The 27,569-nt window shown below is 43.2% G+C and overlaps 1 protein-coding gene across 2 annotated transcripts; it reads right to left on the minus strand.

The window, feature by feature from the left end:
• Positions 1-1,085: 1,085 nt before the first annotated feature.
• usp36 (ubiquitin specific peptidase 36) lies at positions 1,086-26,404 on the minus strand. 2 transcript variants are annotated; one of them, XM_056288571.1, is made up of 20 exons: positions 26,300-26,404; positions 21,835-22,100; positions 21,405-21,626; positions 21,197-21,307; positions 19,141-19,243; positions 18,978-19,045; positions 10,056-10,126; positions 9,862-9,944; positions 9,224-9,335; positions 8,980-9,120; positions 8,676-8,776; positions 8,427-8,565; positions 7,918-8,277; positions 7,258-7,482; positions 6,692-6,819; positions 5,790-6,527; positions 5,440-5,657; positions 4,632-4,820; positions 3,908-4,023; positions 1,086-1,603 (listed from the first exon to the last, which is right to left on the minus strand). In XM_056288571.1, exons 2-20 carry the CDS (start codon positions 22,085-22,087, stop codon positions 1,472-1,474), a joined length of 3,510 nt encoding a protein of 1,169 aa, XP_056144546.1. In that variant the 5' UTR covers positions 22,088-22,100; positions 26,300-26,404; the 3' UTR covers positions 1,086-1,471. The 2 variants fall into 2 exon arrangements, with proteins under 2 accessions (XP_056144546.1, XP_056144545.1); XM_056288570.1 differs by having other exon boundaries at positions 5,440-5,660.
• Positions 26,405-27,569: the final 1,165 nt, after the last annotated feature.

Raw genomic sequence — 27,569 nt, forward strand, 5'->3', positions numbered from 1 at the left:
GAATTGTAGGGCCAACTATTTCTTCAAGCTCAGACATTTTGTTAAACTGTACCAATTGTAAAACTAAAAACCAGTTAGCCAAGGGATCTTTTTTTTTTTTTTTTTTTTTAAAGAAAATTATAAAAAACAAACAAAAAAAAACAAAACCCTGGCAGCTGATCTGGGCAGTAAATAAGTGGTAGTAGTACATTTTCGAACCAAACTAGAGAGATCAATGTTTTGGCATTTGAAGGTACAATGATTTTAAAATGGTACGCGCACCAGGTTTGGTCCTTAAAAATAAATCATGCACCACAGAATCACCACAGAAAAATTAAATGCATAAAGATACAAAAAAAAACAAAATTAAAATTGATATGAATGAGTTTGCCTGAATGAAGAATTTGGGGCCCTTACAATTTGGTATACAACAATTTGGTTAAATTGTTTAAAAAGGTCACTTTTCCCCCATTGCCTCAATTGGTTAACCCTCATGCTTGCAACAGTAACATACTTTTACTTTTAAATTGTGCATAAAACCGGGCGTACGGGTGGCGTGGCGGTCTATTCCGTTGCCTACCAACACAAGGCTCGGCGGTACGAATCCCTGTGTTACCTCCGGCTTGGTCTGTAAAGCCCCTTGAGGCAAATTTGTAATTTGTGATATTGGGCTACATAAATAAAATTGACTTGACTTGGTCGGGCGTCCCTACAGACACAATTGGTCATGTCTGCGGGTGGGAAGCCAGATGTGGGTACGTGTCCTGATCACCGCACTAGCATCTCCTCTGGTCGGTCGGGGCACCTGTCTGAGGGGGAGGGGGAACTGGGGAGATTAGCGTGATCCCCCCATGCACTACGTCCCCCTGGTGAAAGTCCTGTCAGGTGAAAAGAAGCGGCTGGCGACTCCACATGTATCGGAGGAAGCATGTGGTAGTCTGCAGCCCTCCCCGGATCGGCAGAGGAGGTGGAGCAGCGACCGGGATGGCTCGGAAGAGTGGGGTAATTGGCCAAGTACAATTGGGGAGAAAAAAAAAAATTATGCATAAAACAGGGTTTTAAAAAATTATGAATACCATTATTCTATTAAATGTATCCCATCCCTTTATACATATGGATCATTTTATTTTGATACTTTACAACATCAAGGTCTTTTAGGTTGACAAGATGATGTTAAGATCTTTAAAAAGATAACATGCAGAAAGCAGCTTGCGCTACATGTGATACATTTGAATAGAAAATATGACTAATTGGTTTTCTCAGCCCATTGGTACCGAAATCAAAAACCGAAATTTGAAGTTGGCTGGGATCGAAGTTCTTATAAATCAAGCAAACCTGCCCTGCTGCTTTTACAGTAGCTCTCTTATCTGTGATTTGGGTTAAAAAAAAAAAAAAGAAAAGAAAGAAAAAAAACAACAGAATATAGGTAGAGAGGGCTGAATGCATTTGTCGTCTCAATTTCAGGTCAGCATTGCCTCAACGGTCTGGACTCTCAGCGACGTATTCCAAAAGTCCTCTTCCCCCCAGGCATTACAGACCACTTGTTCCGCCTGTCCTGGATCTTCTGGAAGATGCTACTACCGCTCCTGCACTTCTCTCTCTTAAAGTTTTTCATTTTCTTCACCTGTGTAGCCATTCACAAAGAAAAAAAAAAGACAAGAAGTCAACAAATGAAGTGATAACAACACTGATGCCTTGCATTGTTTGGTGCAGATCAATACATCCTTTACCTCAGCAGTACTGGAGGGAATTAATAGTTACCCACATAGGTGACCCGCCCTATAATTTACATTTACGCAGTGCTTTTCTAGACACCCAAAGTGCTTCACAGTGAAGGGGGTAAATCACTTCAACCACCACCACTGTGTAGCACCCACCTGGGTGATACACGGCAGCCATTTTGCGCCAGAACGCTCACCACACATCAGCTTGAGGTGGAGAGGGAGGAATCATTGAACCAATTGCATTGGGGGGGGTGGGGTGATTAGGTGGCCAGATGGAGAGAGCCAGGTTGGGAATTTTGCCAGGACACCGGGGAACCCCCTACTCTTTGTTATAAGTGCCATGGGATCTTTAATGACCACAGTGAGTCAGGACCTCGGTTTAATGTGTCATCCGAAGGACGGCACCTCCCACAGCACAGTGTCCCCGTCACTGCACTGGGATTCGATATTTGTGGGTTTTTTTTTATTAGGACTATAGGGAAGACTGCCCCCTACTGGCCAAAACAACACCACTTCCAGCAGCAACTCAGTTTTCCTGGGAGGTCTCCCATTCAAGTACTAGCCAAGCCCATACCTGCTTAGCTCCCGTCATCATTTGGCAGAGCCAGGGTACATGTTGGTATGGCTGCCGGCATACACTGAATACCTATACACTGAATATGCAATTGCATAAGGCCCCTGTGAATCTTTTTTTTAAACAATAAATAAAGTTGCTAGGGGAAACAAAGGCAATCAACGGCTCTGACCCAGTTCTCAATGGATGGATCATGTCAGTGGATGGATTTGATTGGCAGTGGTGCTGCAGCAACTGTCCAATCAATCATTATGCTGCAAAAGTACGATATGATAGTAACAACAACAAAAAAAAAGGTATGACATGACGGCACCAACAAAACGCAAATATTCCTCTGGCATTGCCAAAAGAAAAATGAAAAAAAAACCAAGACATGGAGCAGAAGTCGGTATTCGGGTATGTTTCATGGAGTCATTCATTGCAAATGAAGGAACTGCTACAGCTATTCTTTAGCAAGTCACGGTAGAATATTAGCCAACTCTGTTCAGAAGCAATTAAGCTGCCGCTGACAGACGGCAAACCTTAAGCCAACTCACATGAACCCTAAGTTACCAGCATGCCTGAGGTCAGTCAGGGTAGCTAGCTTAATTAGTGTAGCACATTTGCTCAGCAGAAGTCAGGATTCAGGTGTCATGCAGTTATTCATTTGCAAAGGAAGGAATAGATACGGATATTCTTTTGCAAGTCACAGGTTAATTCCTCTCTCTTTAAAGGTGAATGTTTCCACCATTTCATTTTTTTTTCCAACTTGTTTTCAAATGTTTTATTTTCCTCGTCTTATCCTTTGCCCAGTTTTATTTTTGGCCAAAGACGAACCCAGGACCTTCTTGCTGTGAGATAACCACACTAACCACTGTGCCACCCTCTATGTATAACAAAATGTTATTTTCTTTCATGTTGTTGGTGTATATACTCATTCACACCCCACATCAACGGTATCAATTTTTCTATGCATTGTTATTCTATACTATTTTGAACTGTATGACTACTATAGGGTGTTGGCTGGGTTGGATTGTTTTTCTGCCGACATGCCTGTCATCAAGAGTTGCATCACCCTTATTTTTCGTTGACAGTTTTGAACGACTGTGTGCCTTGAGGATGTCGCTGAGACCTCTTTTTTAAGGTCTGAGGGCATGACTCTTAATGAATATCTATTGAATGAAGGCATGCTTACTACAAATGTGTGTTTTGTGTAATAATGTCACACAAGGATTATGCCCACTTTATAGATTGCAGGAATGTTCTTGCCACATTGTGGTAGTACAATATCAAAGGTTTGTTACGTTGTCCTCATGAGACAAATAATAGTTTTATAGTTCTATATTAGTTAATATTAGTTATATAAATTAGTTAGGGTGTCTCCCCGCCTGCGGCCCAGTGACTACTGGGATAGGCTCCAGCATCCCCAGACCCTGAGCAGGAGTAGCGGGTTGGATAATGGATGGATGGATATTAGTTCTCAGCTCCAGGCAAAGTAAGGAGGGGAGGGCCCCCCAAAGAAAATCCTGCCCAGGGCCCCCTGTTGTTTAGAGCCGGGTCTGGTTACCGGGTCTGCTGGTGTCTAAAGCTCAGCTATTATAGAAAACAACATAAGCCAACAGACCCATCTGTTACGCAAGTATTTTCTCACCTTTCCACTGTCGAATTCTTCGTCCCACTCGTCGATCACCTTTTCATTCTTAGTGCGGTGTGTATCCTCAATGGCGTCTCTGCTTACAGCAGAAACCTCTCCATCCCAACTGAGGACTGCGACAAAAAGCACATTTTTTTTAAAAGACAAACATCAATAAAACCATTAAGATACAGCAGGGGAAGCAACTCTTTTTAACAAGAATACATAATAAAGAACAACAAAATCCAAATATACAGCACCACATGAATGCAAAATCAGTATTGATTTCACTGATATGAAAAAATCCGATGTGTTCATAACCGATTTATTTTTTCCCATGACGAAAGCAATAAAATAACCAAATTAAAACTCACTTTTGTAATCAAAAACTACAAGGAAATGTAATGATACATACATTCCCACATAGCCTTTGCTCACAAGTTTGAATTTTGATGTTATTAGTCTAGTTATTGTCTAGTCGTATATCTGGTCGCTAGTTTTTTTTTTTTTAATCAAAGTTAATAAGCTGGCTTACCAATGTGACTAAAAACAAGTTCCATTTTGTCTGAATCACAGAATCAAAAAGGAGAGCGTCTCGATTATCAGCTCATTTTCACAAAAGAGACGAGGTCACGAGCAGTGATTTTTTTACCCCACAAAGACATCATATGTACGCCTGAAATCTTGTACCAAACAAGGGTTCAGCTTGAAACGGTTAGTGTCGTGGACCGTTGTGTCTCACCGTTAGTGCCATAGGCCTTGTCTGTGGCGTTCTTCAGCAGTTCCTCCACCACGCCACTGTTCCTTTTGCCATCCCAAGCCACAGAGGCAATGCGGGGAGGGCCGTCTCCAGATCCTTCCTCTTCAGCAGCAGGCGCCTGGCAGCGCTTGTAGCCGTCCTTCACCTGACTGTCCCACACTACTACGGTGGCTGGAAGAGGGCAAAAAGAGAGCCATCAACCATTATCTTAACCGCTTATCCTGCTCGCGGGGATGCTGGAGCCTATCCCAGGAGTCATTGGGCGGCAGGTGGGGAGACACCATGGACAGGCTGCCAGGCCATCACAGGGCCGACACACAGACACACACACACACACATTCATACCTAGGGACAATTTAGTACAGCCGATTCACCTGACCTACATGTCTTTGGACTGTGGGAGGAAACTGGAGCCCCCGGAGGAAACCCACGCAGAGACGGGGAGAACATGCAAACTCCATACGGAGGACAACCTGGGATGACCCACCAAGGTTGGACTACCCCGGGGCTTGAACCCCGGACCTTCTTGCTGGGAGGCGACCGCGCTAACCACTGTGCCACCGTGCCGCCCCGCCATCAAACATGTCATTAAAAAAAATACTTTTCAGTGGTGCTTATTTTAAAGGGAGGATGTGAAATGACAGGAAGAGAGGTGTTCATAGGAGTTTTTGGCAAATGGCTTTAATCAATACAAGAGTTCAGGTTCTGTGCTGGTATGGCAGCAACATAGCACCTTGTGTGCTGCATTTTGACTGCAGTTTCTTGTGTATGTGTGTGTTTGTGTGTGTACCTGTGATATTTTTTCTCGAGTTGTTAATCTCCACAGTGCTCTTTTTAGGAGGGAGCCCAAGTGGATCAGGGTTGTTGCACTCCCCGTCTCCGCTACGCCTGCTCTCCTCCCATGACTTTATCTCTTCTTTTAGCCTCTTCTTTTTCTTTTTTAATTTTGTCTTCAACTTGAGAAGATTTTCAGTGTTATTTCCAACAGTAGTGCCCTTAAAGCCAGAACTACTGTGAAAAGAAATGTTTATACAACTATTAGCAAACGAGAAAGGTGTGAGGTGGCATCATCATGTGAAAAATAAATAAATAATAATAACTGACTCAATTTCTTGTCAGCGGGACCTTCCTCCAACCCACCTTTCTGTTGCAGAGCACACCAAAGCAGCTTCCTTTAGAGCCACCTTCGCTTTCATCTTTTTCCTCTTCTTCAGCGACAACTCAGAGACCGTACTCTGACCCGTCTGATTTATCTTGGGGTCATGCTGTGTCGGAACAAACTGTGGCTTTTGGGGCTGCATAGGCTGGAGTTCAGCGTTGGGCCGAGTCTTTTGCTTGGCCTGCTCTGGGACCGCTTCGGACGGGGTAGTCAGACTCCAGAACCCGCCTCGACACCAGTCCTCCTGAGCCTGGGACTCCAGGTGAGACAGGACGCACTCCCTCTCCTTCACCTTGTCGTCTCTTCCAGCATCCTCCCTCTTTCTCTTCTTTTTCTTCTTTCGCCTCCTCTCACCTGCTGGTTCCTCCGAATTCGGCTTAAGTGCTGCAGCCTGAGACGTGACAGGCTCCGGGTCAGCCTCCACCTCAGAATGACGGCGTTTCCTTTTCTTCTTCTTCTTCTTCTTTTGATTGATCGTTTGGACTAGAGGGCTGCTGAGCCCAGGATCTTGGAGATCGGAGCTGGGGAAATTGGAAGAGCTGGGGTTCTTTGGAGGAGGACTGTGTAGCCCGTTGGATTTGAGAGAGAGAGTGGGGCTAGTTTTCAGCAGTGTGGTTTGAAGGGACCGTTTCTGTGGGCTTTGCTGTTTCAATGGGCCTCCTGGGTGGACATGGGCCGCAGGCAGCGACTGTGTTTTGAGTGAATGGAATGGACTGGTTCTTGGGGGGGGGAAATCAAAGAGGATGTCCATGAACACAAAATCATGCATGTCAACATGTCTCAGAGGTGAAAATAGATTATTTCACTGTTGATACTCTGCTTTGACAAAACTGCATTCTCAGCATATTTGACGCCTACTTGGTGGGGGTTGTGCATTTCCTACCTGTGAGAATGAGTGGGTGAGGCGGATGTGAAGGGGTGAAGTCGAGTTTGATGCATAGGGTCACTGAACAGCTGGCGAGGCGAGGGGGGCACAGCATCAGTGCTGCTCGGACTCTGGCTGCGACTGGCCTGCAGTTATCGACAAAAATAAAAACTTGGTGGTCTAAAGAAAATAGCCATGAATGTGACAAAAAAATAAGGATAGGAGTCAAATAAGGAAGAGGGAGTCATTGTGGGATGGTAGGAAAAAAGATGGAGGAGGGAAACAAAAAGGAGGGTATGGCAGAGAAGAATTAGAAATGGTTAGAAAAAAATAACTAAAAAGAAAAAGAAGACAAAGAAACTCTACACAACGAGTACCGCCATGAGATCACATGACACTCAGCACAGTGCCTGCAGCAAACTTAACTACCAAAAAAAAAAAAAACCCATCATTATACTGTACGTGTAAATCAATGGTTGTACAGTGGGGTAGTGTGGGGTGGGGCAACGGGAAACCAAGACATGAACTTGCGCTTGGATCGAGGGGAAGCAATACAATTACTGTGGATAGGAAATGAAGTTCACCTTTTTGGCCGACAGGGCCAGTTTCTTGGCGGGCGGAGGTGACATAGTACTGGTGGGTTCAGATGTAATGTTGCTGAGGGCGGGGGGTTTTAATTTCACCGCCTTCTGCTCCTCTGTGCCCTGAACCCGCTCTACACTCTTGGCTGGAGAGGCCAAACCATTTGCACCTTTTCTTGGGGTGGAGGGAGTCTCTCCTACTGGAGCACTTTTTGGACCAATGGATTCCTGGTTTAAACAAAAGCAATAAGAAGGTTAAAAATACAGCTGTGTAAACAAGGGCTTCTACTACGATTAGGATTCGCATTTCAAGGTAATATTCAAGATCAGATTCCACAAGATCAGTTGATCACAATGCATACACAACTGGCCTGATAACAGTTGCATCTCCTGCAGCCATATTCATTTAAATCGGTGTCTGCATCACTTTCTCCACGTTCCCTCTCAAGTCAGTAATGATTTTCTATGCATATTATGGCTAGGTTGCCTTACAAGGAGACCTGTCACTTAATGCATCCTGGTGTAATGTGAAACTAAAAAGTTATACCAAAATGATAAGTGTAATCGCAACCATACTGTCTTAAGTGTAACCACCAATAAAGCAGAATAATTTCCAAAACTGTGCAGCAAGATCCAGGTTAAACCACGCTTGGTAAACAGTACCTTGGAGTCGGTGGTTTCGGCTGAGGAAGAGTCGGACAGAGACTTGATTGAGGTAGATACTGCCAGGCCCCTGCCCTCGCTGCCTTGCCTTCTGTCTCCCTCTGATCGGCTGATGCCATTTGAAGGGGCAGGGGTGCTGCTGCGAGACTGGGCCTGGCTCTGGGGAGAGGTCTTCTTAAGCTTCTTGAAAGGCTCCTCAATCACCGTCGGCCCACCGAGTGGCTTCACGGAGCCCCGGGACGACGAGGTCCCATTGGAAAACTTAGGCTGCGGCTGGCCACTCAGGCCGTTCCTGGAGACGGGTAGGCCCAAACCACTGTCCATGGACTGGATTTTTCGCAGCTGAGCTGGGTCAAGTTTCTGTGAGGAAAGCATTAAACCCATGACAGACAACGGGGGGATCAAAATGTTTCCATTGTCAAAAAAAAGGTGCACTCAAGCTACATTTTCATCACTTTAAAAGATTCTGTTTGCATCAAAAAAAATGCCGTGGCCAAAATTTCTCGCACCTTTGTGACTTGTGGAGAAGAGAGAGGCCCATTCAGGTTGGCCTTCTTTATATATTCAGACGACGCACTGTTCTTCCCCGAATGCACAATTCCCTGCTTGGTGGTCTGCCCATCCACATTTTTCTTGGTTTCGGGGATTCTTAACATACAAATATAGGGTCAGTTTATCGCAAGTATCCAGAAAAAACAAAGTTTTCCACAGTGCCCAAGAATAATTTTTTAACCTCTTAATGTACTGCCCTGTCTTACCTCAGGTAGAAAAGGACATAGGCCTGTTGGTTCAAGACCACTTTGATGTTACTAGAATGCACCATTGAGTCATTCATTTGGTACCATTGCCCATTGCTTGCCTGTGAAAAGGATAAGTGAAAAGAGGAAGTGGTTTATTTATTTTCAAGATCTCTGCGAGTGTCATTTTTTCTAACTCTCAGACATATTTCAAAAAGCGACACTAAGAACATTACATTATTCAGTTCAAGATGATTAACTTGGTAAAAAAAAAAGATTTCATAGCAGCTCTTAAGCCTCAAAGAAAGCACATGTGTCTCCTCACCTTCACATAGCAATAATAGTGGCCAGCATGACAACTATAGCCAGAGTGCACCAGTACGGCATAGAGGCCGTACATAACAGGATCACCTGAGCTCTGAGACATGTATGGGCGAATGTTCAAGAATTCTGGGTAACCGACATCCTGGAGGGAAAAAAATAATAATAATATAAAAATCACATCATTCATATTACCAGAGCTCGGACAGCCCTTTCTCATAGGCTGTAAATTTGATAGTTTAGCTTACTTTTGTTATTTTCCCTCCACTGAAGTTGGCAAACCTCTTCAGTGACACGGTCAGAACATTAGATGTTCGATGGACTGTGAACCGTTTGGTAGCTGGCACTTTCTTTTTGCACCTGGGGGGGAAAAAAAGAACATAGGGGGAAAAAAAGCAGCTTACCTATTTGAATTTTTCTTCCGTGTGCAGAGCAGAAAGAATTACTATATTATGAACATCCATCCATTTTCCAAACCGCTTATCCTGCTCTCAGGGATGCTGGAGCCTATCCCAGCAGTCATTGGGCAGTAGGCGGGGAGACACCCTGGACAGGCTGCCAGACTATCACACAGGGCAGACACACACACATACACACCTAGGGACAATTTAGTAGGGCCAATTCACCTGACCTACATGTCTTTGGACTGTGGGAGGAAACCGGAGCCCCCGGAGGAAACCCACGCAGACACGGGGAGAACATGCAAACTCCACACAGGACGACCCCCAAGGTTGGACTACCCCGGGGCTCGAACCCAGGACCTTCTCGCTGTGGGGCAACCGTGCAAACCACTGCGCCACCGTGTCGCCCACAATATGAACAAATCATGAAAAAAAATCTCGATTTCCATGACAATATATAATTTGTGTTGTGTCAGCACACTTACTTGGCACACATATAGGCATTCTCTCCACTTAGAACGTCCGGCTTGACAAACAATTCCAGCGCTCGCACAATGTTTGCCGCTTGCTGAAAGAAGCAAAGACGGGAAACAACTGATTCATACACACAGAAGATCACTATATGCACATATGATGTGTAGAAGTGACTATAGATGTATTTAGATGGTGTGGAACATACCCGAATCTCAACAGCGATGTCCAGATAAGGGTCATATGTATCTGACACACTTTTGCAAATAGAGCACTTGACTGCAAGAAAAAAAAAAGAAAACACAGTTCCGTTGACTACCCTGAAGCAGTTGTTGAAACAATAAAAAGTTTGTTATATATGAGTAAGATTGAAAGTAGTTTAAGTAATATATCACATTGACCTACTTCAGACAACTAACCACATCTTAAATCTGAATTAGGGCTGTCACATTTTCCAGCACTTCATAGGATCAGAGATTATCAGATCAACTCCAGAGTGTCATTCCTCTGACCAGTCTGACCACAAAAGAGCGTCACTTTCAACCATATTAGGTTGCCTCCAAACGCAGGATACACAACCTCAACTTCGGCCGAACTACTGGAAAACCACATCTTTTCTGTAAGTTACAGCATTTTCATGAGAAGCGAAACAAACGGCAGTGTAGTTGCTCAAATGTTTTATCTACTAAAGTTACAATAGTACTTTTAAACTTTCGGCCATCTTTTCAAAAGTCTACCTGAAAACTGAAAATACCTGGATAAAAAAACAAAAACAAAATCTAACTCTGGTTCAGACACACGGCATAGAAAATACTGGTAAAAGTAACAATATGTTTAGTATTTATTCTTTAGTTCTCAACAAATATATGCTCTGAAAAGAATTCTAAAAGTCATCTTAATCATTTTAACCATCACAAAAATTGGACGACCCTTGCGTAAAAACCAACCGTTTACCTCATGCGGACTTTTGAGGGGGTTTCGTGGAAAACAGGAACCTAATCGATAAATTCCATCCCACCCAGGAATACTATTAATTCTGCTATTTGCGACACCCAGCTAAGCCAGAGACAACACCAGGACTCATAAAATGAACCTCAGTATTGGGACTACTTCACTGCACCACCTAAAAGCCCCAACTGTTGCACCTTTTAACCAAGTATTATAAGGTGAATCCTTCCATCATAGAAACAGAAGGGTGCAGAACCTCAGGTCTTTGTTTTTGGATTTTTTTGTGCCCTTTTTCTCCCTAATTGTATCACTGTTCCACCCCCTCTGCCGATCCAGGGAGGGCGTAATGTTCGAACAGCTGATTTTACAGCAAGGCTGACCAGTAGCATTCTAGTCACATCTGACCCATTTTCTGTTTAACAAAACAAGACAAAAGTTATCTCTCGAATATGTAGAGCAAGACTATCAGCTCCTCCCGATACAAGACAGGCAGAAAGGGAGGAAAAGAAACCATTCAACTGTTACTTCACTTGCCAATTTGGTATTCTCTCTTCCAAATAATCCAGCCATGGAACTACCCATTCATGAAATGAAATCGCACACTTTAGGATCCTTCTTATCCCGGGAATAAGCACGAACATTAATAGACTAGACTAGACTAGATTAGATTATTTATTTATTGTTTCTAAGAGTGTCATTTAACAATGTCATAAGCCACAGAAAAGCGCATCGCCAATTGTAAATAGAACATATTCCAATGAAGTAATCTACCAAATCACACTTCAGGATATTCTGTTACCGAGGATGTAATCCACAAAGTCATGCTTCAGGATATTCTGTTACTAATGATTAAATTTGGAGTGAAAAAAGCAAAAACAAAAACTGGTTTGTTAAAAACGGTGAGTGAAAAAGTAGCCGAGTAGGCCAAGTAAAGCATGTCGTGAAGCCACAAACTCCGACTGATGTCACGGTGAAAAAGGAATAATTTGCATTCTAAATAATATAATTATGCTCTGTTCCCTCCATTATCATATCAGGCTTCGCAACTGGAATTACTGACTTTGATGGAAAAAAAATAGCTCAAAAATAAATGAATAAAAATAGCTCCCACCCACTGAGTTATTTTACATACTAGATTTTTTACAGTTAGTTCAGTTCCAATTGTCTTTGCCTTCTTATTTTTCTGGCTCCTCCTGTTCAGGGTCGCCAGAGCAGATCATCTGTTTCCATCTCACTCTCATTTTCTTCATTCATCAGCCCTTCAAAGGCCACCTTCTCAACACACTCTCCTCGCTTGTCAGCACATTTCCAACTATATCCTTCATCATACTACCCTGCTGCACATCCTTCCCAGCTCGGTCCCTCTGTCTAGCCAGTCGGCACAAATCCTTTTCTCTTTCCTTAGTGTCCAACCTCTCATACAACTCACCATACGCCTTTTCCTTTGCCACCTCTCTCTTCACCTTATGCTGCACCTCCTTGTACTCCTGTCTACTTTCTTCATCTCTGACAACCCCACTTCTTCACCAACCTCTTCCTCCATATACTTTCCAGTAGTTCCTCATTCCACCACCAAGTCTCCTTGTCTTCCTTCCTCTGTCCAGATGACACACCAGTTTACTAGCTGTCTCCCTCACTATTTCTGCAGTAGTTGCCCGACCATCCGGCAGCTCTTCACTGCCACCCAGTGCCTGTCTTAGCTCCTCCCTGAACTCCACACAACAGTCTGCCTTCTTCAACTTCCACCATTTGAGCCTTCACTCTCTTCATCTTCTTGATTCTAAAGTCCTCCTACGGACCACCATCCTATGCTGCTTAGCTACGTTCTCCCCTGTCACCACCTTGTAGTCTCCAATCTCTTGCAGATTGTGCCTCCTGCACAAGATATAGTCCACCTGTGTGCACCTTCCTTCACTCGTCTACGTCAGCCTGTGTTCCTCTCTCTTTTTGAAATACGTATTCACCACAGCCATTTCCATCCTTTTTGCAAAATCCACCACCATCGGGCATCTGGGTGGTATCGCCGTCTATTCCGTTGCCTACCAACATGGGGATCACCAGTTCAAGTCCAAGTGTTACCTCCGGCTTGGTCAGGCACCTCTACAGACACAACTGGCTGTGTCTGCGGGCATGTGTCCTGGTCGCTGCACTAGTGCCTCCTCTGGTCAGTCGGGGCGCCTGTTCAGGGGGAGGGGGAACTGGGGGGAATAGCATGATCTTCCCGCGCACTATGTCCCCCTGGCGAAACTCCTCACTGTCAGGTGAAAAGAAGCGGCTGGTGACTCCACATGTACAGGAGGAGACATGTGGTAGTCTGCAGCCCTCCCCGAATCAACAGAGAGGGTGGAGCAGCGACCGAGATAAGATATTGCAGCTAATTCTGAGCTGGATTTATCTAGAAACAAACTCCAACATGCACCACGTCAGAGGAACCAGATGTCCTCTACTTATTTTAAGAATTAAGCCATCTGTGCATTCTTAAAGCCACAAATACATAGCATATAACACACCGCCAAATCATTTTCTTCACAATGGCTGGGAGTGTCCAACTGCGGCCAAGTGTGCTTAGCTGGGTGCGCAACAACAGCGCGAAATTATGATTGAAGACATCAAGCGGATTCAAGGGGTTATCGTAATTGATAGAATGCTTTTGGACAGCCAAAATCTGTTGTTTTCTTTTTTAAATTCATGTCTAAAATCACAAAGTTAACACGGTACTATGTAATCATTTTAGCACTGAATTTAAAATTGGCTGAAGGAATTCACGGAGAGAAGAACGTATTACAATGAGTCACACCCCTTTGGGGAAGCCAGGTTGGTACAACCCATCTGTTTGACCTTGGCGCCACTTCTTTCCTTTGCGGCCCCGTAACGTCTTCGTCATGTTTGGCGATGGCGAATTGGCAAATTTGACCCAAGTCAACGGAGAGATTTTGGAAGTTCCACGGCGAATTTGTTCGACATTGGCGTGGCATGGGTGAACTGGACAATGTCGCAGTTGCTACTGTCAGAGGTAATTACTTGTTAATACCAAAGTTGACGACGAAACTAGTTTGCTATTGCTAGCTAGCTGGCTAGCGTGCACGATTAGCCATCAAGTTCCTTTGCTAGTCACGTTAGCAGTGCTGAAGCTCTTCGTTTGCTATTTCGCTAGATTTCATCCCATGTAACACAGGTTTTTCCCCCTAAATAATAAAGCAGGTAATAATGGAGAAGATATACTGCCTACTCTCTCCCGAGAAGACATTAGTGATCTCTTCCCTGGTCCAGAAATGTTCCTGCGCGCAGGGCTATGTGGCTCCAGGCTGGCGTGGAAGAAACGGTTAGGTTAGCTAGCGTAACACCGGTAGCTTCAGAATAGCTTTTAAATTCAACCGGTGAAATCACCGTTTAGCGCGTATGCTAACACCGGTGCGACTGAAGACGAGATTGGAAAAAGTCTAGCTAATTTTAGCTTTGAGGAAACAACGATTTACATTAAAAATATAGCAAATGCGGCGGGGAAAACTATGAGAAGCTTAAAACGCTGATGAAGATATAACGAGCGCGCTACTTAGCATAAAAGAAGTTCGTGCGAAACGGCTAATAACAATAATAATGTAGCGAACTCGGGCGGCAGCCGGGACGCGACCATATTATAGCGAATTCGGGGGGACAACGCAGCCACAGGAAGTGCCGCGGCCGGGAGGCGAACCCGTATCGCCCGCACCGCAGGAGACATCGCTAACCGCTCGACTACAGGCTTGGACCCACTAGCCAGCGTGTCCACTTATCCATGCACGTTACAATATGTCTCCCGCACCATGGCCGACCACGTCAACCAGTGTACTAAAGCGTCCTACCCGTCAGCCAAGGGCTAGCGAGTGTATTTATCCGTGCACGTTACAATAATAATGATTATCATGGTAAATAACGTGGGTGCAGCGATTAATCGACGTAGTCGACAAAAATCAATGACAAAATTAGTTGCCAACGAATTTAATTGTCGACAATTCGTCGTTTACGTCATCATTTCACGCTGTGAAACTGAGCTAAATAGCGTTTCACCGGAGCTGGTGATGGAGGTAGCTAAGCCTTCCCAACACTTTGAGTTGCACATGCGCAAAAAGCGACCGGAAGCGGAAGCGACGGGACAGGTAAACAAAACAGCAAGATGGCGGCGGCCGATTTAACGCCGTCGCGTCCTAAAACATCTAAAGTCTGGGAGCATTTCACCCTCAACTTGGCAAAGAAAAGGATGACCTGCAAGATTTGTAAGGTGGCCCTTGCTTATCATGGGAGCACCTCAGTAATGCACGAACGTGTGAAGAGCAAACGCTGTTTGTGGCAGAAGAGCCCAGTAGGATCATGAGTCCTACCGGACCAATGGCGCAAACATCAGATGGCTGCATGCAGAGGAACCACTCTGTTGGTCAATGGATGGCATCACTTGACAAGTAAGCTGTCACTACAGGGCAACCTCCTTATCTACTGAGCCCGTTGCACTATGGTGTACCGCTTCGGAATGGGTTCTGAGGTCCAGAGAGACTGTTCGGCGGCGGCACCACACCGACTGTCTTAACTACTGTGCAAGGCGTGATGTGAGGGGAGCTCGATGGGAAAAGCACTTGCGAGGTGAGCGTTTACAAAGTCCTATGGCGACAGAATGAACGTGATGGTAGCAGGCTTAAGGAGCTGGAAGCTACTAGTGGGACCTCTGCACATAGGCGACTCATGTGATGGCCGCAACTCTGTTGAATCCTTGGCAACAACAGGGTCGCGGCAGCTGTGTCAGTGTCCGGGCAGCCCTTTTAAGGGAAAGCACTTCAGGATAATGGTCAACACACTGGACGAAAGATACGTGATCCCCTCACGCAATTATTTTCCCAAAATGGCATTACGTGCGCTGTATGCAAAACGTTGAGGGGAAATAGAGAGGGATGTCACAGCTGCCGAGTAGTTTGCGACTACCACTGATCTACGGTCAAGCAGAGCTGTACTTGAGGCTGACAATTCATTACATCGATGGTGATTTTAAAATGAACAGTCTATGCTTGCAAACTTAATTTTTCCTAAAGACCACACCGGAGAATCAATTGCCCAGGGACGCGATGGCCTCTTGGAGCTTGCAGGAGGAGATACTTGTCTCCATTACAACAGACAACAGTTCAAACGTTGCGAAGGCAGCTTCTCTGAATAAATGGACGAGGCCCCAGTGCTTTGACCACAGGCTCCATCTAGCAATAGGTGAGTTGCAGGATTTTTTTTTAAGTGCATGTAATTGAAATATTTGTGTAATGTGTGAAGATTAATTGCATGTAATCTGTGCTGATTGTGTTAGTATGTAAGTGAATACTTTAATAACAATAGTAATTTATCAATAATATGATGGGGATTGTTTTATCAAATGTGTATCGAAGCAGATAAGGTTTTATTCTGTGCTTTAATTTTACATATGAATCACTCATGTTCTTTTTTAGGGAATGCAATGACAGATCCTCAGATTGACTGTGCAGTGAGACTTTGCAAAAAGCTGGTGAGCAGTTTCTCCTACAGCTGCTGGAGGCATAAAAAGGAGCTAACAGAGGCAAAAAGGGACCTGAAGCTTCCAGAGCATGCACTGAAGACGGAGTGCCCCACAAGGTGGGGATTGAGGCAGGCCATGATAGAGTCCTGGAGCAGCAGAAGGCCATTGCTCATGCCTCGTCTACTGACAGAAAGGCCTGACACCTCATCCCCATATGGCAGGACACTGATGTCCTGGAGGCCATCAACAAATCCCTCCACCCTCTGACTGAGTATACTGATGCACTTTCCAATGAAAAGTATGTCAGTGTTTCTTTGTAAAGCCAGTCCGCCACCTTTTCAGTTCCTCTATCCTGAGATTGAAGGATGATGATCCAGACCTAACATGCACCATCAAGACCAAAATTCTGAGCTGCCTGGGTGAAATATACAAGGATCCTCTGACACAAGAACTGCTTGACATGGCTTTTGCGCTTGATCCACGGTTCAAACTGAGATACATCAATGAGGACAATGTTGCACTAATCCAAGCCAGACTGACTTCTGAGATGGCAAGGACTGCGCCTGCAGGCATGGTAGTAGTAATTGTGATTACATACAGATACAGAATTTGTTATAAATGAATAAAATGAAGTGGATTAAAATGTGCTATGAAATAAAGTGCTGTAATGTACTGTTATCTACTTTCTGGATATGGATGTTAAATATGTTTCATTAGATTGAATTTGGTATTCCTATTTTATTTACCATACTCTTTTTAAGGAGATGGACCCAACTGATCCCCGTGTTGCGACTGCTGAGGATGCACCCACTTCAAAGAAAAAGAAGACCTTGGGGAGCTTCTTCAAGACTGCTGAGGGAGCCACACCAAGACTCCACCAGGAACAACAAGCTATAGCCTCTGAGCTACAGTCTTACCTACAATTAGGCAACCTTGACAGTGAGGAGGACCCGTTGGACTGGTGGAGAGAACATCAGAGACTACCCACGACTCTCAAAACTGGCAAAAAAGTACTTGTGCATTCCGGCCACAAGTTCCCCTTCAGAGAGGGTCTTTAGCACCGGAGGAAATGTAGTGACCTGCCTTCGCTCGTATCTCAAGCCAGAACATGTTGACATACTGGTCTTTCTTGCCAAAAACGTGTAAACACTATATTATTGCCTTTTCTGCATAGGGCTGAGTTGTTTTCATTTGGTTGGATTATGTGATAGCATATTTATTTTGTTAGCCTATATTTTGGGCACAATTTTATTTGTATTTTGCTTCTAAGAGATGCACTGAATTCAGGTGAATAAGAACCTTGTCTTATTTTGATACAGAGATTTGTTAATAAGCAGGAATACAGCACAACATGGAAGTTAAAGCAGTGCTTTTTATTTAAATGTGAAAGTTCAATAAAAATATTTTGTCCCTAAAAAAAATCAATGAATAATCGCTATAAATAATTGTGATCTCAATATTGATCAAAATAATCGTGATTTTCATTTTGGCTTTAATTGTGCAGCCCCAAGTGGAGTCTTTAACCAGGCTAATCACACCCACTGTGAGCTACTGCTACAAAAAGTTAAAACATTTCATGCTATGGTGCATTTTACTTTAACAATGCAGCATTGGGTTTGAAGAAACAAAGGTAGCAAAGTAAAAAAGTACTGTTAGCCAGTATTTGACTCACATACACTTGGGCTCCCATTCATTGTCTTGACCCCAGCTTCCCACTCATTATTATCCAACTTTCTCAGCAATGCCCAACACACATTTGAAACCACTGCTCCAACCCAGAGTTGAATCCCAAACTTAAACCTTTTCAGGCAAAACAAGCTAGCCAGTAGGTCAACTTTAGCAACTGAACCAAACATGCTAACCAATTTAACAAAAGTCAACTGTTTAAAAGAAGTTGGGAAGAAAGCAACATTAATCTATGAACCTAATAAAAACTACCAGTTACCAGCCAGCAGTGACTAATATTTACATTCGAAGGATAAGGTAACTTAACATTATCCTGAGTTTCAGCCACTTAAGTTGTAATGTCATCCAACCTACATGTGCTACCATGTGACGTGACTTGGCGGTGTGTTCAGAGTGTTTCCACCGCATAACCGAGAGCAGCCTAGTCAAAATACTCTTGTCCATAAACTACAATGTGAACATTAATAGGATCCTCAACATAACTCAGCCCTTTCAGATGGCAATGTTATCTGTTTTGGGGTGCTCTGATAAGACAGCCTAGTAGTTCTTTCTTAGCTAAAGGGAAATAGGAGAATGTTGAAATAATTTTCCAGGACAACACAAGATGTTCCAGGAAATTTTACTTTTTCCTCTCATTTTCAATGTGTTTTCCATGACTGGAAAATTGATCAACTATTTTCCAGGTTTTCCAGAACACATGGAAACCCTGGGTAAAACTGCCAGAAGTAGTTAACTGCTAACTCAAGGCCCTATTAGATTGACTATTTTTCACTCCCAAAGTACGCGGGTTCGACTGTATATAATTTAGTACTTCCTGGTGATGCCTACTAAAATTTTGGAAGTCAATGAAATCCCCACAGCCCCTGCATAAGACAACCATCTGTTCAAGAGACTCTGCTCCAAGTACAATTTTATTTTTAGGAAAATTTGTGAAATGTTAGCTATTAAAGCAGCTGTTACTATGCCCTTGTAGATGAGCAAAGACTCTACCTCGTGACCTGAGATAACCTCCAAAGATCTGGTGGACCAGTGTTGTGGCCTGGGTCTGCCTGTCAAGCCTGAAAATAGGAAAGAGAAAAAAGCAAAACTACACAATTGAATCACAGTTGCTTCAACAAGCATTTCTCTTCTAGAGAAAAATAAAAAGTCTTACTTGGGGTAGCCATTAAGACAGGCTTTCTGCATGGCATCAATGGTGTAACGTAAAAACTCATGAGCATCCTCTTGGCTCCCAAATCGAAAATGCCTGGCAATTTCTGTAAAAGGGGGGAAAAAAGCATGTTTGCCCTAATGTAGAACTCTAGGCGACTAAATTGCGTTAAATACATATCCATGACAATATCCACCAGCAGTTACCACAAGACTGCCCCCCAAGTCAGAGTGGGATAGAAAACACTATATACAGAGCAAACTCAGACAGATGTACACTATAAGGTCTTTAGATGAGGCAGTTTTAAAACTGTAAACATTTTGTGTAAATGTTTTGGGAATTGATGCAACTTTGGTTGTGTGAATCATCTCCTTGGCATATTCAAAGATCACCAATGGATCACTCATTTAAGAATGGCTGTTACTTAGACAGCGTTGGTGGTGAGGTATGCTGTCAATGTCAATTGGGGGGGTTGCCAAAATTTTTGCTTGGCTCGCTTCCTTTACTCCATTTTCTCATCATACCTAAGATACCATTAAAGTTTTTGCAGCCTTCTGTTACACCACATTTGTAAGTAGTCCATTCGACTGTAGTAACTATGCTGCTTAGAAAAAGCACACAGTATGAACACATGGGTAGTCTCGTCCGGAGGTGAGTCACCTTTCAACTCAACGGACCCTTCAACTGTGTGGAATGTAAAGCAATCTTCAGGGAAAACAAATAGTGACTTTGAAATCTGAAATAGTGAATTTAAAATACGAACATGTTGTAGTCACTGTGTTATAAGCCATACACCATGGTCCTGTGAACACCGAAACACCAGACAGTGTGTGACATGTGCTCTGTTAACAGTGCTGCAATCACCTGCAATGGATTAATTATGAGACAAAGTTGCATTTGAATTAACTTTTATCACTTTTAACCGGAATATGAAAACATTCCTTATAACATTTAACTGTTGAGGGGGGGGGGGATTAGTGGGCAGGTATTCACAATTAGTGGCCGGCCTCCCCACTAACAGCAACGGTTTGGGAAACACTGTGTAGATATTTAGAAACAACTGGACAATTGCACTGTAATTGCAAAAAATACTTTTGGAGAGAGACGAGTAATAAAAGGAGATATTGTGAATTTTGTCAACTGTAAGGAGGTCACCACTCCTAAATGAAAGTAAAATATACACTGGATGACATGTATTGCTCCCAGGCCCATTGTGCAAAGCAAGGGGAAGACTGTTCATGTCTATGGAGTATGGAGGTGGACTTCACATTTTTGGGCTAATGCTGTGTCTCTCAGCCTGCAGTCACAAGGAGACAGAGAGGACATTGGGGAGGGAGGGAGAGTGAGAGGCACAGGAGGTGGAGACATGATTGCAGCACTACATGAGGAGGTATAAGGGTGTTGCAGAGGGTTGCAGGAAAGGCTCCCACGAGACTACAGCGCAGTGTACCTCTGTCAAGGTGCAACTCACACCTCATGCCTGCTCTATTACATGGAGTAATGCCACACACTGATGTTTCTCGCAAGCCACTGAGGCACTGCAGTCACTAGCTGCTGTCAAATACACATCCTCTAGCTGGTAAGGTGTCATCAGCTTATTATAAGCAAATTTTTGAAGTCACAAATAAGAAAAGCTGAATGACACTGCCAAAATACGGAGTAAACTAAGCTGCGCGCGGGGGGGGGTATACTGGCTCAAGGGTAGAAAAGCTGATCTGTCAATACATTATCAAGACAATGGTAACAGATTTTTGGAATTTCTCAAAAGGCAACTAAAACTCATCAAGTCCATTCCCTGATGTATTCCCTTGCACAGGGTAAATGTTTAATTTCTTAAAATCAATTTGCATTTCTTCAGCTTTGTTTTCTCCAGCTCAAGTTTGCTTACATTTTCTGTAAAATCTGGATGGAAAGAAGGATACTGTGCCAAGTCTTCTGGAGTGCTATCAAATGATACTGAACTACACATTTAGTCGCCAACACTTCCAGCAGCAAATATCAAGAAAGCAAATGCAAATGCTCAGACACAAGCAATTATCAGTCAAAATTGGTCTCTTACTTTTCAGATCTCTAATGAAGGACACAGGTTTGATTGCATTGCCTGTGTTGGCAAAGGCTTGAATAATGTGGTTCTGCATCACACAGATCATACAAAAGCCCGACTGGTGACCTGAAACAGACACCAAAAAAGGGGTACAATGAGTAACTGAACAAGATAGCAATTCCTGAGTGTTAAGAAGCATTGCATTCAGGGGTTAAGGACTCACAGGCACGGCTGTGCTCCTTTGATAGCAGGTAGTTGGCAAGTGGTGGGGTGTAGGTCAGACACTGCACTGTTGAATTGAGAAAGCAGGTGTTGCCCAGGTTGTGGAGGCCGGCTCCAACCCGGTACACACGCTCCCATTTCAAAGTGAGCTTGTTCCCTGGAAAGAGCATCTTCTGTGGGGCTGGAACCCCATCGCTCTGGCCCACAATCACATTCTCTGAGACTGAAAGGACAGTGTGGTTAATTTAAGCGATCACATTAATACGACGGTAACATATGGAATACACTCACTAAGCAAAGTCCCAGAGATCAGGTGACTGATCCACCACAAAGATGAAAATAGCCAAATGTCACTTGAAAACCTTGTGTGAAATCCAAGCCACCACTATCAATACATTTTTTTGAGTAGAAGGCCATTTAAAGACCCTTACTTTGCCTCTTTATCTGAGTGGGCTCTGCAGCCTTCTGTCCTGAGGCTCCTTCAGTCCTGGGATTGAGGATCACATACTTGGTCTTCAGGCTGTCTAGCTGGTAGGAGAATCCCTTGCTGGCTGGTTCAAACTCGATCTTCTGTAGGAGGACCTTCTTGGCAGAGGAGGCCAACAGTTTGTTGAGGTCGCCTTCGTCGCCTGCATTCTTCCGGCCAGGTTTAAGAGCCTCCTTGAGTTTATCCACTATTGGCATGGTTGAGGCATCACTGCAGAGAAAGATGGATGTGATGTCATAGCTACTCTTGAACAAAAAAATTAGTTTGTGCAATCATTAGTCCCACATGACCCAACACAAAGCAATAAATACATCATTATCTTAATTTTAAGTTCTTTGTTCTACAAGTGCATACATTTATGAAATGACAAGCCCTAATAGGAGACAGAACCCTTCGCCTGGCAGTGTTAGTACCACAATATACTCGTTAAACTATAGGGGCTGAAATGATTAGTCGATTGATCAGTGAACAGAAAATAAACTGATTACAATTTTGGTAATCGACTATTTGCTTGAGTCGTTCATCAAGTAAAAATACCGAATATTTGTTGGTTGCAGTTTCACAAATTCTAAGATTTGCTTGCCTTCCTCTGATTTATATAATTATTAATGCTGCATGATTAATCGCAATCACAATGTCAGCCTGTGCAATTATATAACTGCCAAAGGCTGCAATTTAATTAAATAAATGTGCGTGTGTGAACGTCTGTTTGTGTGCAGTCTGCATATCTACGCCCATAATTAAGCGATGACCAATCAGTCTCTGTTTAGGCAGTGAAGCGTGTGCAGTCTACGGTCACATGACTATCTGGTGTGCTGTGTACAGACCAGAAAGAAGGAAAAAAATGGATACTGATGACAACAAGCAGGTTAATGCTAATTAACTGGTGGCAAAAAAACAAAAACAAACAAAAACACGACCTTTGTTATATGGGGATATTTTGGATTCAAGGTCAGTGATATTGAGCAGAAAGAAGTACTATAAAACATGCATAATGTTGCCACTACATGTCACTGCAACACAAAAAATGTGTATTATTTCTCTGTATAAATGTGTTTATTATATCGCAATCACAAATTGCGATATTGTCCACAATAATGGCAATATGACTTTTTCACCAAATTGTGCAGCACTTATAATTATGAAATGAATATCTGTGATTTTTTTTTTTTTTTTAGCTGTTAGTCAGACTAAGTAAACAGTTTTAGGACATCACTTTGGACTCTGGAAACTTAAGATTGGCATTCATCAGTATTTCTGACTTTTAACAGACTAAATTTTTACTCAATTGAAGAAATTGATAAATCATGAACGCAATCGTCACTTGCAGTTCTATTAGCAATCTAGGGGGAAAAAAACATGGTAATAGTTGACTAAACCCCAGCTTTATATACAATATGCAAAAGAACCTATTAGTACTTTGTTGTACCAGTACTCCCTACAGGTACCCCAGAGCTTCTCTCAGTTTTCAATTCATGTGTCCCACAGCAGCTGTACGCTAAGTGTCTTACAATACAAAGATGTAGCTCAGGAAAGAGGACTGAGTGCATCTGAGGAAGCAGCTGGGACTTATAGCTGGAACTTTGGGGGAGACAGCTGTCCCTATGGCTATGCATTTCAGCAGGCTGTAGCCTTACTGTGTTGAAATGGAGGGTATGTGTGTTTATGACAGAGGACAAGCACTAAAGAAACTTAAGGCTAGATCAGCTGCTGTGTAGGATTCACTTATGGTAGAGAATCTTATGATCTTTGTTTGCCTATATCCAGCAATATTACCACTGTCGTTGTGCCCCCGCCAATCATATATGCACACGCACGCACACACATGGCTGTCTCTTCATTAAATCAGATGTCCTCCTGTTTTCCCATCCTGACTTTCGGGCCTCTTTTTACTATCCCTTCAAGTAGAGTGCAGACCCTATATGAAGAAGGCCATCTTTGTGCAGAAAACGGTGTGTGCACTTTTTTCAAAAACCACCATCTGCAAGTGTCAGACGTTTGGCAAGTAGCAAGTGGCTGACTAGTGATGTGTCATTTCCTGCAAATGGCATCGGGCGGGCAAAATATACTGAATGGGATGTGTTGATGGTGTAGCATGAGTAAATTTCATTATCACGCTCAATTTACGCACCCGAAGCGAGGCTTGTGCCAAAGAGAAAATAACAGCCCCTCCGGTCTGTGTCTTTTCTGGAATGGCTCATAAATCGAACGCTGCGCTCATGACATCACTTGTGCAGTGGCACACTACACAAAGAAGATGCCGGGTAACAAAAGGATAACATAAGCATCATGCTCATCAGTGAGCAGTGACGTCACAAAGAGGGAGAGAGGGCCGAATACGTATGCACTGAATCCACAAGGGCACACTAACCTTGATGTACTGCCGATACTGACACAATTAAGAGTGACATAGCCCATAGGGAAATAGCACAGCTGACTGCAGCGATTTAACCACTGAACCGGCTGGGAATGTTTAGTTTATCCATCAGCCCAGTCCCGACACTGACCACATACTGTGATGTACCAGATTTTTCTGCCATTCTGGAGGTTGTTAGTAGGATTTAGGCTGTACTAAGCATTAAAACCTCCCTCTGTGACAGTGGCGCTCTTCAGCCAATTCCAAAAAATTCAGGCAAACAAACAATGTGAATCTAAATTTAAAAGTGCTTTTTCATAGTAAAGACAAATGTACTACCTACTGCTTTTGATCCATTTCTTTTGCACTGGTATAACGGAGTTGCTTTGTAGCTACTGACAAAAGTTGATTGTGTAGATGTTTGTTGTAGGTGACTGATGGCAAACTCTTGAACAACTCTTAATGTTTTACTTCAGGGAGATAACGTGTTTTGAATAATCAATAATTAGTTAGAACAGCAAGACAACAACAACAAAAAAAACAGCCAGAGAAATTCACGTTTACCGTGTGACTAATGTTAAACTGTGACTGAACTATCATCACCTCACATTCACCTCTTCATAAGAATCTAATTTACTTGGATTCACACAGGATTAATGACACTAAAAGCAAGTGCTATAGTCCGAGAGTCCATTTGAAACACTGGAAAAAAAGTTCTCAAAGGACTGGATTAAAATCATCCAAGTCAATTACATATCAGGTAGTCCAACACCATAATTGTCAAATGTACTACGATTCACACTAAAGTCAAAAGAATGTGATAACCTAATTATAAAGGGCTTTCTACCTTACTATAAGACTATACAGCTTTGTGGACCTTGACTAATAATTCGATCATTAAATGGAGAGAAAAAAGCCATTTTCCTTCTGAGATATGTATCATATATAAAACATCTGGCTGCGTGAAGATCAATTCAAAATCCTGGATTTTAAAATGAACAACCTCAACTCTCAAAAACACTTCGGCAGGTATTAAAAGACCCAAGAACTGATTTGATTTGGCATCAACCCTGTTACAGAACAGTCCTAGTTTTCATTGTAAATAAACAATAACATTTAGCTAGACATGAAGCAACGCGGAGAGAAAAAACGTGCATTTAAAAAAAAGCCACGTGGCAAGTGTCAATAACATACGTTCCACAACTCTTGACAGTTTTAAGCCTGTACCACAGGGCGCCTAACTTGGCAATGTAAAAAAAATCTCATCATTCGGGAAAAGTCGGGTGCAAAATTCGAAAATCGAGACCGTGTTCGTCATCTACCAGATTTGACAGCTGTATGTCAAGCACACCAAGAACGAGACGCAAAATCTTTAAAAAAAAAATCCTCCTGTCATACATCTCCCGCTCGTGGTGCAGTACAGGAGAAATGGTGTGTAGTAAACTAAGCAACGAAAGCTCGATTCTACGGCTGGGTCAATAGCCTGGTTACTGAGGGCCATCTCCAATTAAGAATAGTTAAATAAAAAAATTTTTTTTTTAATAACAACAAAAACAGTGCCGTTCTTCTCCATCTACCCCGTGTGGCACAAGGACAGGAAGCTGCAGACTGTGCTCGCCTGCTGCGGGCCAGTCACCACAGCGAACAGGGGTCTAGGAAGAAGCTAGGCTACCAGCTAGTCGTTATTATGGCCAATACCGGGGCGAAATAAGCGCAAGAGTTGAGCTTCTTTTACACTTACTCGCGGGCCACCGTCAAATGTACCGATATTTAATAGCCACGAAGTGCTGCTGTGATTACACTAGGAGCGTTTGCTGTCGCGACGTCGGGTTTTTAAGGTTGGCAAAACGATAGCGGCTAAAGGAGCTAACGTGGCGAATCTCGCTTCTCTCCACTGCTGCAATGTGGAGTTAGCATACTAGCTTACAGTTGGCCAACAACCACCCCCACCACCCCCACCCAACAAAGTCAGAGCTTATTTTAATGGACATTTACTGGACAATACATACCTTAAAGATGTCGTATAACATAAGAAAGTAAGGAATAATCTCACCTTTACGTTCAGTTGTCCAAAATTAATGACGGTCAATGACTTTACTTGATTAGCCAAGGCTTCTGGAGCCTCTTCCTTCGCCCATGCTGCATTACATGAGGGCAGGGACAGGGATGACTGACGAGCATCTGCGACCAATAAGATTAAAGATCAGATGTACCCCCCCTCCCCCCCTACAGTGCATAGCCAATCAACGGTCATATTCACGTATTGCAGCTGGGGCGCATACCTCACGTGACTTTCAGGCAGCACTGTTTACCATTAATATGTCACCCCCCCAGGATATATATCAAGATTTATTGTAATAAAATAATACTTTTTGGAAAAAAGTTTCTTCTGACTCAGATACTGCGCCAACGATGTTGTGCATGAGCTACTTAACAATTCTCTGACTCTGTCGTGGTATTCGTTTTAATTTCCTTCACATAACGTCAATGCATTCAACCAAATATTTCGTTCGTTTAAATCTGTATAGTTAACACAGATCACCAAAACACCCACGATTCCTCCACGCACTGTACCAAATTTTGCCTGCAACAATGAAACTTCAATGACTACATCGTGCTTGATCATTTCCTTTTCGGTATTTTGAAATTATTGATTTCTGACCCTTCTCTAAAATTACATTTTTACCCAAAATCACTGAAAAAGTTAGCCTTTCCCAACCTTTTTTTTTTCTTTTTTCGTTTCATTATTTTTCATACGTCTTTATACATGCTCAATAATCCAGATAAGGAAATCACAGAAAGTTGAATCAGTTCATCTGGACAAAACGTTTATTGAGAGAAACGTTTCATCACTCATCTGTTATGGTTGTTTTGTCTGGGTTTCCTGTTTTATTTTGAAGGCTTACCGGTCTTGCCATTTCTGTTCCTGCCCCTGCTTTGCTTACCTGTTTCCCATTTCCCTGATGGCTCCCCAGCAGTTATATTCCCCCTGGAGGCTCATTGTCGGATTGTTATGTTAGCCTGGTGCTTCATGCCTTTTCCTGGAGCCTTGTCGTTTGTACTTTGCCAGTTGTGTGGACTTTTGAACCCCTGCACCATTAAATTATTGCTCTATCCCAGCCTGTCTCTGCTATCTGCATTTGGGTCCTCGGTTCCTGTTCCTGGCGTGACAGTACAATCTGACCAACTATGGGCCCAGCAGATCTGCTCAGTCTGTCGTATACTTGGGAGGATTTCGGTGTGTCAAGGGACACTTTCCTCAATGAAGAGCCAGGCTTCTTGAAACTCCTCACTGCTATCAGCAAGTGGGACCCTGACTTTGC

Source organism: Lampris incognitus, chromosome 10 (assembly GCF_029633865.1).
Source record: "Lampris incognitus isolate fLamInc1 chromosome 10, fLamInc1.hap2, whole genome shotgun sequence".
Classification (NCBI taxonomy): domain Eukaryota; kingdom Metazoa; phylum Chordata; class Actinopteri; order Lampriformes; family Lampridae; genus Lampris; species Lampris incognitus.